Genomic DNA, 12182 nt, shown 5'->3' on the forward strand with positions numbered 1-12182 from the left:
ACCTGAGAAATTCAGCCTAGAACAAGCCTTGTATCTTGGTTTCCCTGTTTTTAAAGGAGTGAGTTGTATATGCCTATGAAGAAAGAAGTGAGACCTGTCGAAAGGCAGCAGTGGAAAAAGTATAAGCTGTATTGTCCAGCAGCATTAGCTTTAAATCCTAACTCCACACCTATCAGACCTGTGGCCTTGGTCAGTCACTTCTCTCAGAGACTCACTTCCTTCTGGAAAAAGAGGATAACTATAGTAATTTCACAGCATATTGTGAGGTACCTTGAGAATGAGTGCTAGTACAAATCTCAGTACCCTTCTCTTCCCAGCTGCAGCCCAGGGAAAAAACTAATCCATAATGTAGATAAAAAAAAGAGGCACTTCTCTGGTGGCACATATAGCTGAACATATTCCAGGCTATTTGCCTGCAACAAGGACATCAGCAGAGGATGTGTGGGTCAGAACCAGGGAACATCCGTACTTCTCTCAGGCACTTACTTGCCTGCTTAAAATGCCCAGAAGGGAGACATTTTCTTGTGCAGTTAAAGCTTCCAGTGCTGACTGCAGTTGGGGACATCTGTAGTCCACTTAAGGTCATGTCTGAGGATCCCAGAGATGTTGGAATGTCCCAGCAGCAGGTGCTTTTCGCTTTGGGATAATCCACCCACTAACCACAGGGAAGCGCCATGCAGTGTCACCCCTCTGCTAAGGGTTATATTATTTAACAGTGATTGTTTTGTATGTGAAAATATGAAAGGTTGATGGGCTTTTATTGGTAATACCAGGATTCACAAACACAAAGCGCATGCAGAAACGACCAGTCTTGTGCCTTTTGGAGAGCGACCAGGATCTGGGAAATTGAATAAGGATGCCTTTGTCCAGTTAATGAAAGCCATGGATGACTTGGACAGTATTAATAATATGCCAGAAGGCTTGGACACCTCCGTCTGGGAACATTTCTGCATGACCAGAAGAGCAAAAGTGGAAAATGAACAGAAAGTATATAACATTTTATCAATCTATTTTATTTCATTTCACTTAGTATGCTAGTATCAAATATATAGTTTATGGTGGTCAGTCCTTCTAGAAAAACTAATTATTTCGGTTTCCCACTGGGGTAGCAGTTAGTAATATTAATAATAATGATAAAGAAATAAAATATTAACCTTAGTCTGATTGAGGGCTACGTACAGGCCTACTTGTAGACCCACTGTCCAAAATGACAGCCATTAGCCACACATGGTTATTTTTTATGTGAAATAAATGTGGACAGTTCTAATTGAGACATGATGTTACTGAAAAATATGAGCAGAGTTAGAAGACTTAGTATGAAAAAGAGAATGGAAAATGTCTCAATAATTTTTATATTCTTTACAGGTTGAAATGATAATGTTTTGGATATATTGTGTTAAATAAATAAAAGAGTAAAGTTAATTTCACCTGTTTCATTTCACTTTTGTAATGTGGCTCCTACAAAATTTAAAATTATGTATGCAGCTGGCATTGATGGCTCACATGACATTTCTCTTGGACAACACTGTTATAGACACAACTTCTTCTATCTGCTCTGGTCTTGAGTAGTGTTCATCTCTTTTTGCATAGACTAGAATTATATTTCACCAGAACCAACCAGAACCAACTTTATAGTTTTGCTAGAATGTTTTGTTAATGTGAAAAAACAGTAACAATTTGAGAGTGTGTTTAATTGGGAAAAGACTCCTTCCTCTTGTTGCTTCTTGACCACACCCTGCCTCCACTCCCCCAAATTCCCTAAATTGGGTGCCACATGTGCAAGGCTGTCATATTTTTGTTGAAGTATCTATGGTTGTAAAATTTTATCTAAGATGATAAGATATAAGAAAAATCTTAGCTGCATGCATATTGTCTTTCAGTGAGAAGCAATTTTGACACTTTGGGGGGATACTTTTCTAATTACTCATGGGATGTGCCTTGTAAGTTTCAAGATTCTTGTATTACATAATGGCAGGGATTTAAATTTTTGTTAATTTATTAGAAAGTTGGACTTAAGGTTTTGTAACAAAATTAAAAGATGTATATTTCTCAAGTTCTTTAAAATTAGTTTGCTTTTATTTCTAAAGCTCCCTGTTCTGAGATGTTTGTGGTTTGATTTCTTCAGGTAAAGCAGAAAGCTGCTGGCTTAATAGAAATGGTGGCTTTCCTCCGGAGAAGAACTGAGGATGATGAGAAGGTGCAACATGAAATTGAAAAAGTGTTCCATGAGCTCGCCCTGTAATTTGAACCTTTCATTCACGTTCATGTTTTCAAAATCTAAGCTAGGGCTAAATTAAGTTGTGTTATCATGGGGGGAGAGTGCTGACTCACTGGCTTACAGCTGGCACTGACTTTACCTATTCATGCTTTATAGCTTCTTTTTGAGAAAGTGCATTTTGTTATGTAAGACCTTATTTCAGAATTAAATTTACCTTCATGCTCCCTGTTCTTACTGCAAACCATCAAGTTTTTTTTTTTCACTTTTCAATTCTTTCTAGAATTTGAAGTATAATTTACTTGTGTTATATTAGTTTCAGATGCACCAATAGTGATCTGATATTGCTGTACATTACTCGATGATATCCATGATAAGCCTCGTTAGCATTTGTCATCATACAAAATTCTGATAATATTATTGACTATATTTATATTCCATATAGCTTACATCCCTGTGGCTTACTTAACAAACATGTAAGTTTGGGGAAAGGCTTTTATTTTAATCTCCTTCCACATAAAAATACAAAGAATATGTTTCTGCTAGTAAGTACTTTTAGGCTCAAGCCACACAAGCAAACAGTGTGGAAATTTAAGCAGATATCCAAGAAATTTCCATCTAGATGCCTGATAACCTAATATCTTTCTTCAGGGGAGCTTGTTGCATTTTCCTGAGTAACTAAGATACTGTCTTATGTCCTTGCTTCACTTTTGGCCATATTTATAGCCACATTGATAAATACTTCTCTGATGTCTCCAAATTCATCATTAAACATCATTTTCTGATCTAGGTGATAAGCGGGAATATGAATTACCTAAAAATAGATTTGATATGTACCATGCAGATTAAACATTGTTAATATAATATCAGAGATCAATACATGACGTCAGAACAAATCTACCTAAAGTAGATTTGTTGTTTGGTAGTGTCTCTGTTTTTTTTCCACTTATGTTCAAAAGCATATTAGTCTTTTCTTAATCATGAAGTAAAACTTTATGGATGTGTTTCTGTGCATACCATTCTGTAAGCAGCCCAAGTGTAATTCCATATCAGCAAGAAAAGAAGTATCACGGAGATCTCTAGGAAAGCTTGTCATTGGAAAAATATTTTCCACATTAATCTCCAGTGTGTTTCCCTTCCGCTTAAGGAAAATTAATTTTGAATTTTATACTCAATTTTTATATCGTATATATTTTATTGAATTTATATATCACATGATAGGTGAAATTTGGAATATAAATATGTTACAACTACTTACTTTGAAGTCTTTTTCAATTTAGATTACAGGAAGACAAAGTGAAATTCCAGTTGAATTTGACGATCCAAATCCTCCTTAAACAAGGACAGATAGAACTGGAGAATTTCCAGTTAATGCTGGATTATTCTGATGCAATCCTCATCAACAAGATCATAATTGAAGACTTGAATTCTGTGATTCGGGTAATTAGCATTTTTTAAGAAGAAAAAACAACATGTCACCTGCTGTACCAAATATTTTTTATATTCCCCCATTTCTGTGGGAAATCATTTTCAATTAGTTGAATCAATAGGTGGTCCCTACCTCTAGCTCTACATTAGAATCACCTGAAGAAGTTTATACATGTGTCCAGGCCCCACCTCTAGACATGGATATATTTTTTAAAAGCTTCCCGGATAATTTTAAGGTAAAAAGAAGTTCAAGACCATAGAGTTAAATGTTCATTCTAATATACCATCATTTTGTTAGAGTGAATTTCCTCACCTAATGATAAGTTTGATAAGCTTAGATAATTGATTTCAGATCTTGCTTGTTTTTTAATATAAACATCTAATGTTATAAATTTCCTTCTAAGCACTATTTTAGCTACACCCTACGAATTTTGATAGTTTGTATTTTTATTTTCTCTCCATTTAAAGTATTATCTAATTCCCCATGTAACTTTCTATTGAAGTTACCATGGGTTATTTAGAAGTATGTTATTTAATTTCCAAATATTTGGGAATTTTGTGCTATTTGGAAATTATGTGCTAATGTTGTTACATGTATTACTTGCTCGTAACCCACATTGCATTACTATTGTTCCTTTAGGCAGTCAGTTGTCTTTTAGAGTGATTAAAAATAAATAAAAAATGATTTTCTATTTCCCTTCAGTTACACTATTTCAAGAGATCTTTCTTTGCATGGATTGAAGTTTCTGTTTTGTATTATATACCTTCTGCTTAAAGAACTTCTTTTAACTTAACTGAATTGTCTGCTGATAATGAATTCTGTTTTCCTTTGTCTGAAATTGTCTTTGGTTCACCTCTATTATTAAAAGATATTTTGCTGGGTTCCCTGGATTGACAGACTCTTACTTTCTCTCTCTCTCAGTCTTTTCACGTTAAAGTTGTTCATCTTCTTCTGGCTTACAGAACTTCTGACAAGATGCCTACTGTATCTTTTTAATCTTCGTACCTCTTAATGTAGTGTGTCTGCCTTTGAGATTTTCTCTTTGATTTTCAGCAGTCTGAACATATGTTTAGGAGTGAGTGTGTGTGTGTGAGTGTGTGTGTGTGTGTGTGTGTGATCCTTTTAATGTATTCTTGACTTTGGTTTGCTAATATATTTTGTCCAGGATTCTTGCATCCATATTCATCAAGGATATTGACCTATAATTTTCTCTTATTGTGGTGTCTTTTTCTGGATTTGATAACAGGGAAATATTGCCCTCATAAAATGTTTGGAAGTATTCCCTTCTTTTCAATTTTTTTTGTAAGTGTTTGAGAAGGATTTGTACAAGTTCTGGTATGTTCTATCTTCACTTACATTCATTTCAAAGTATTTTCTAATACTGCTTATGATTTCTTCTTTGACCCCATTGATTATTTAATAATATATGATTGAATCTCCATATACTTGCAAATATTCCAGTTTTCTTTCTGTTATTGATTTCTAGTTTCATTCCCTTGTGGTCAGAGCAGACACTTTGTATGATTTCCATCTTTTAAAATGTATTTGGATTCATTTTATGGCCAAACATATGGTCTGTATTTGGGAATACAGACGAGTGTGTATTCTGCTGGTACTGAGTGAGGCATTCTGTGTATGTCTCTTAGGTCTTGTTCAAATCCTTTATTTTCATATTGATCTTCTATATACTTAAAAACCATGAGATAAACAGTTCCAAGGAAGAGGGAACCATGCACTATATCAATTACTTGACAAGAGCATGGTTGTCAACTCTCAGTAGAGTGTTGGTGCAGGAGCTCAAATGGCAATGGCTGAAGAAATAATATGAAGTGAGGAAGTTGAGACCAGGACTGTTAATAAATCTTATGAAAAAGTTGACTGAAAGGAAAGCAGAGAGGAGATGTAGTAGTTTGACAGAAGTGTTTCTCACCCTCAGCACTATTGACTTTTGAGCTGGACGGTTATTTGGTGGGGAGAGCTCATGTGCTGTGTATTATGTGGAGTTTAGTAGCACCCCTGGCTTCTACCTACTAGGTGCTGGTAGCAATGCCTCCCCCTCCAGCTGTGTCAGCCAAAATGTCTCCCAATGTAGTTGAATGTCCGCTGGTGGGGCAATATTTTGCCCATTTGAGAGATACTGCTCCAGAGAAATGTTTGGCCTTAAGATTTGGGAGTGGTGTTGACAAGATCAAGGGTATGATCATGGGAGCTGGGTGGCTGAGCAAACAGAGAAAAGATCATTGAAAGTGAGAAATTCTAGGAATTGAGGCCAAGCAGTGATCAAAAGATAAAAATAATTTTTAAAAAGAGTAGTAGTTGGCATAGTCTAATGGCATGATCTTGAAAAAGCTAAGTTCTCAAAGGAGAAGAGAGGAAAAATATAAAATGTTAACTGATGGAACCCACATACAAATTTATTTTAGAATCTTAGTAGTTTCACTGTTAGCAATCTGGGGGAACAGCTTCATGAAAATATTACTGAACTTCATGTAGTCCATTTGAAATGAAGTATAGAACATCCAAATGATTAAATATCATATATAACCCATTCAGTTTTCTTGTTTTTCCACTAGCTACCAACCAGATACTGTTGTGCCTAGTGCGCTAAACTACAATCCTTTATCTTTAGTGTCAAGAAGCAGGGGAGATTAGGGGTGCAAACACATACAGATTGATGATGGCAGGAGGAATTCCTGCCTAATCACTGACATAAAAGTGAATTGGCTATGCCATTTAAATTATCTTATAATCCTGTTTAGTAACTCTCTTGCTTTATATCATGATCAGAGTGTGCCCATGAAGTAATTTTTAATATCTGCTACATTTTTAAAAGAAGATAGAATTATCTCTGTATTCCAAGTGTTTTCTAAGAAAACCATTCAGCTTCAACTATTCTGAATGCAGAATATTATATGAATGCCAGTTGTTTTTTTTTAAGACTCAAGGACAAAAGAAAGTTGCTAGCATGATGGAAAGTAAAGAAGTCCATAAAGGAATATTTCAGATTGAGTGGGAACATAAGAAGATGGAGATGGAAATGGAAGATCTAAATCAGAAGGCTTGGGATATTCAGATGCTGTTTTTTTCAAGAGATCGTCAAAAGGTAAGTTCTCCCTGTGCCCCACTATATAATTTTAATTTCAGTCATTAATGTTTTCAGTCACTCAACCAATATTTAATAAGATGCTCTGTGATGTCAAGCATATCCTATGCATAGTATTTCATAATGTGACTGTGGATTCTGTTTCTTCTAGTAGTTTACATTTGCTGCCTCTGGTTCTTTGTGACCCAGTCAGTAGTATAGTTCTATCTTGCAATTCACCAGGAATTTCCTAATTGTCAAATCTAGTGATCCCTTTCCCAGTCATCACCATCCCTGTAGTATTTGACCAGTGACCGTCTTCATTCTCTCTCTCTTTTCTTTCTGGCCAGGAGCATGTGAGATCTTAGTTCCCCAACCAGGGATCATACGTACGTTTCCCCACAAACCCCCCTGCCCCCACACTGGAAGCAGAGTTTTAACCACTGGACCTCCTGGGAGGTCCATCTTCATTTTTAATATTGCCTATTGTTTCGGTTTTAATCATCCCTCCTTTCTCCTGTATTTCTTCCAACATGTCAGATCACTCTGCCTCTTTTCCTGATTTCTCTTTTGTTTCTACCTCTTAAATACAGTGATTAAGATTCTTCCCTCAGCTCTGTGTTTCTTTCCATGTCCTCTCCTTTAATGATTTCTTTTTTTCTAACTTCCATGATCACTCCTAAGACTCATCCAAGCTTTCTGGATTCCAATTCAATTCCTATCTCACTTCTCTGAACCTGACCTTTCTCAAGTACTATTTCTGTGTATCTCCCAACAGCACCTCTTCTTATTTTGCTTATTTCTGTTCTTTCAGCCATTCACTTGGGGTTTAAGTTGCTGCCCCCTTTGATTCCTCTCCTTCCCTTGTCTTCCAAGCCTTGCCTAGTGTATCCATTTATTCCCTCATTCTTTATGCCCCTAGCCTTTACTCCTTGCGTCAGTTCTTCCTTTTCAAAGGTTTCGAGTATTTTATAACAATCTTCTAACAAGTCTCTTGACTTTGGGTTTTTCTCTATCTCATCCATAGATTCACATTCCTATTCAGCTCTAATAACATTACTAGTCTGCTCCAACATTTTAAACTTCTTCTTACCTGGCCAATGAATTTTCAAGTTCTTAAGTGGTGTTGAGTATCCTTCAATCTTTCTCAAATTCATTCCCCCTGTTCCTCTTACACATCAGTATTCTCAAACCAAACTGATTCTATTTTCTAGGATTCTACATCTGTGCCTTTGCAGTACTGGTTCCTCTACCTGGAGTATTTTTCCTCAATTTTTTTCACATCCCGAATCTATCTACTTATGAAGGTCTGGTTTAAATGCCACCTAATCCATAAACCCTTTTGATTTCCCAAGCTCAGAGAAATCATAGCCCATCTCAAACCACCTTTTAATTTGCATGTCACTTATGTATCTTCTGGCAACTAATCATATTACTTATTCTCTTCTTCTTGATGTCTAGGTCATGTTATCTATCTTTGTTATCTCCCTCAGTATCTTTATTAGTAGGATATTGTTAATATGGAACTCATGAGACACTGTCAAATGAAACACAGTAAATATCTGGTGAGTTGAATAAATGAATGAATGAGAAAATAAAGTAGGCATTGGTAGTTATTAGTATATAGGTGAGTGCATCAAAAACTAAACATAAATAAATATTCTGGCACAAAGTCAAATCAATCCTCACTTGGATAGATATTTTTTATGAGAAACAGGAACTTCCAAAACTAAGATTATCTTTATAAAATTATCTCTTGGAAGAAATAGAGAAAAATATACTTACTTTGTGGTTTCTTTTTTTCCTCTCAAAGTACCTAAATGAACCAAACTATGAGACTCTGATTGCCATTCAGATTGGAATAATGGAGCAGACTATTGCTGTTTTAGATAAGGTAGGAATCAAAGATATTGATCATTATATTTCCAGTATTTGTAAATGATCTGAACAAAGTAATAGTTTTCAAACCATGAATTCAAATAGTACCTACCAAAACTTGGTCTTTTATAATAATATTCAGGATGTAATTCAGTTCAGGTCAGTTGCTCATTCGTGTCCGACTCTTTGCAACCCCATGGACTGCAGCACTCCAGGCCTCACTATCCATCACCAACTCCCGGAGTTTACTCAAACTCATGTCCATTGAGTCAGTGATGCCATCCAACCATCTCTTCCTGTTGTCTGCCTTCAACCTTTCCCAGCATCAGGGTCTTTTCAAATGAGTCAGTTCTTCGCATCAGGTGGCCAAAGTATTGGCGTTTCAGCTTCAACATCAGTCCTTCTGGTGAATAGTCAGGACTGATTTCCTTTAGGATGGATGTAATTAGAGGTCCCTAAATAGTGTCTTTGCAACCATAAGCATTGTGATAGCCTGAAGCACTTTAAAAAATATTTTAATTTTATATTGGAGTATTGTTGATGAATAATGTTGTGTTTCAGGTGTACAGCAAAGTGATTCAGGTATACATATATGTGTATCCATTCTTTTTCAAGTTCTTTTCCCATTTAGGTTATTACAGAATACTAAGTGAAGTTCCTTGTGCTATACAGTAGGTCCTTGTTGGTTATCCTCTTGGTTTCCCTGGTGGCTCAGATGGTAAAGAGTCTGCCTGCAATGCAAAAGACCTCGGTTCGATCCCTGGATTGGGAAGATCCCCTGGAGAAGGAAATGGCAACCCACTCCATTATTCTAGCCTGGAAAAGTCCATGGACGGAGGAGCCTGGCAGGCTACAATCCACGGGGTCGCAAAGAGCTGGACACAACTGAGCGACTTCACTTTTTGTTGGTCATCTATTTTAAATATAGAAGTGTGTACATCTCAATCCCAACCTTCCAATCTGTTCTTCCCCAGCTCTGTAGCCATAAGTTTGTCCTCGAAATCTGTATGTTTCTGTTTCGTAAATAAGTTCATTTGTATCATTTTCTTTAGATTCCAAGTGTAAGCAAGATCATATGATATGTCTTTGTCTGACTTACTTCACTTAGTATGATAATCTCCAGGTCTATTTATATTGTTACAAATGGCATTATTTCATTCTTTTTAATGACTGAGTAATATTCCATTATATATATGTACATCTTCATCCATTTATCTGTTAATGGACATTTAGGTTGTGAAGCACTTCTTTTAATATCCTTTGGGGCTGTTGGAGTGTAGGTGAATTTCCTGTTTCACATTCAGTTATGATTTATGTAGTAGAAGTATTGATAGTCTTTCCTTGGCATTGTAAAGGCTGTTTTACCCTAACTGCCTAAGAGCACTAAAGTTTTGAGTGTTTAACATATATAAGATGGAAACAAAGTACTCTCCAGGCTATGTTCTTAAAATCTCTCATTTCTAAGACTATATAAAGTTTCTTCTAAAATGTGTATTAACATACCATTCTATCTTTCAGCAAATAATTTAAGTACCTACTGTGTGTGGGCATTATGCTAAGCACTAGGGGTATGGTGGTAAGATATCTTAATGATGACAATGTATTTAAAATTTAAGAATAATATCTTTATAAAATATTTTCTTTCAAACTTATTTTTGTGGGATGTCCTGGGAACAAAAATTTCAGACCCACAAAAAGAATGTGGAGAACTGCAAAAAGCTGCTTAAAAAACTGAGAAGGTGTAGCAATCAAAAAGATATAGCAAATTATACCCTAAGTTGCAATTTACGAGAAGAGCTGGTGGCTGTCTCAGAGAGAAAAGACATCTGTAATGCAATGGGTAAGATTTTTTTTTCTTTAATTAACTGTCAGTTTGTTTAAAAGTAATCAGAATTCCTAAAATCTGTACCGTGGTTATAAAGCTACCAGTATTTGTTCCATATGTTTAACTATTTCTGAGTGCTTTTCTGTATTTTAAAATGTAGGTAATAATTCAACTAATTCCATCTTCTTCATTTTGGGGATAGGGTCTAAACTGACTTGTGAAAAGATTGCCAAGGAACGATACGAAAACATGAAGCGACAACAAAAGTTAACAAAAATTTCAAAAGAACAAGCTGAGCAGATTTCAATACTACAGGCTGAAGTTGAAAGATTAAGAATGAAAACATTTCCTGCTCTTGTTCAAATGTAAAAATACTGTGGAAAACGTAAGACCAAATCAATCATTTTAAAAATAATTTCATTTGGTTAAAATGATTTGTTTCTCATATCAGAAAATTTAAGTAGAGTCTTCTCTTAGTGGCATATTTTTGATAGCAAATTGTTTGATTTTAGTCTTAATCATTATAAAAATGTTTGTCCTGCAAGAATAAATGTCTAAAATAACATGAATTATTTTTATTCAAGGATGAACAAGATTTTATCTCAGAATATATTCAAGATCTATTTTATTGTCTTAATCAAAAATATTTTCATAGTAGTAGTATAGACAGTCTTAAAGACAAAAAATTATTCTTAGCCACTACTGCCATTTCTAATTTTATAAAATTACCAGAAACATTATGAAATTATGATTTTTATATATTTTTCTGTATTTCCCATTTTATTCAGTAAGCATTTCTCTATAATTGGAAAAAAATTAATAGAATGTTAAAGATTATTCCCTCTTCTGTCAATGTGAACAAAGTGGTTTACTTTTACCAAGCCCTAAATCATTTGTAAATTACAACGTATTTTCTACATAAGCATTCTACATAAACATGACATAATTGTCTTTATCTCATATTTATTACAACAGAACTTAATTTTGTGTCCCACCCAATAGAGTTTAGTAAACAAAAAAACGTTTTCTCATTTTGTGATATTGTGATTTATAATAAGAAATATATATTTGGTCTTCGACCCCATTCCTGGCACAGAGATCCTAAAACACTTGGAATTTCCTAAGTGATGAGAGAGGTACAGGTGTCTTGTTAATGAGGTGACTTTTGGACTGCACATAAGGATGGGGGCTGGTTGCCCAAACCAACACTGTGTCCCAACCTCCGATCCACCTACCCACCCTCCCCATACTCCCACCCTCACCCCCACCTCCAGGGAAGGTAAAGGGACTGGAAGTCGAATTGATCACCAATGACCAATGATTTAATCAATCATACCTATGTAATGAGGTCTCCATAAAATCCCACAAAGACAGGGTTTGGAGAGTGTGCCCGAGAGCAAGTAAGCTCTGAGTCTTTCCTCATGCCTTGCCTTATGCATTTCTTCCATCTGGAGATTCCTGAGTCAGATCCTTTTATGTGGTAATTTGGTAAATAAAATGTCTCTGAGTTTTGTGACCCATTCTAGCAAATTAATTGAACCCAAGGAAAGAGAGTCTCGGGAACCATTTATTGCCAGTGGGTAAGAAGCAGAGTTGACAATCTGGGCTTTCAGTTGACATCTAAAGTGGAGGGCAGTCTTATGGAACTGAGACCTTAACTTGTGGAATCTGATGCTATCTCCAGATAGATGTGTCAGAATTGAGTTGAATTGTATTATAGGACATCCACATGGTGTTTGAGAATTGTTTGGTA

At 35.5% G+C, this 12182-nt stretch overlaps 1 protein-coding gene across 15 annotated transcripts in view; it reads left to right on the forward strand.

Moving 5' to 3' along the window:
- The window catches only part of CFAP43 (cilia and flagella associated protein 43), a 111355-nt gene extending 99895 nt beyond the window's left edge, over nt 1–11460 (forward strand). For 12 of the 15 annotated variants that reach the window (XM_081543413.1, XM_081543468.1, XM_081543366.1 and 9 more), the window contains 7 exons: nt 774–987; nt 2126–2238; nt 3496–3655; nt 6583–6747; nt 8540–8620; nt 10291–10444; nt 10632–11460. In XM_081543413.1, the coding sequence (XP_081399539.1) occupies nt 774–987; nt 2126–2238; nt 3496–3655; nt 6583–6747; nt 8540–8620; nt 10291–10444; nt 10632–10798 (1054 nt within the window). In that variant the 3' untranslated portion in view covers nt 10799–11460. Of the gene's footprint in view, nt 1–773; nt 988–2125; nt 2323–3495; nt 3656–6582; nt 6748–8539; nt 8621–10290; nt 10445–10631 lie in introns of those variants that run through there. The other 3 variants (XR_014069218.1, XR_014069224.1, XM_081543427.1) reach the window with 2 other exon arrangements.
- Nucleotides 11461–12182: the final 722 nt, after the last annotated feature.

The sequence above is a fragment of the Giraffa tippelskirchi genome, chromosome 2, assembly GCF_054371585.1.
Source record: "Giraffa tippelskirchi isolate mGirTip1 chromosome 2, T2T-mGirTip1v1.2.pri, whole genome shotgun sequence".
Taxonomy (NCBI): Eukaryota; Metazoa; Chordata; class Mammalia; order Artiodactyla; family Giraffidae; genus Giraffa; species Giraffa tippelskirchi.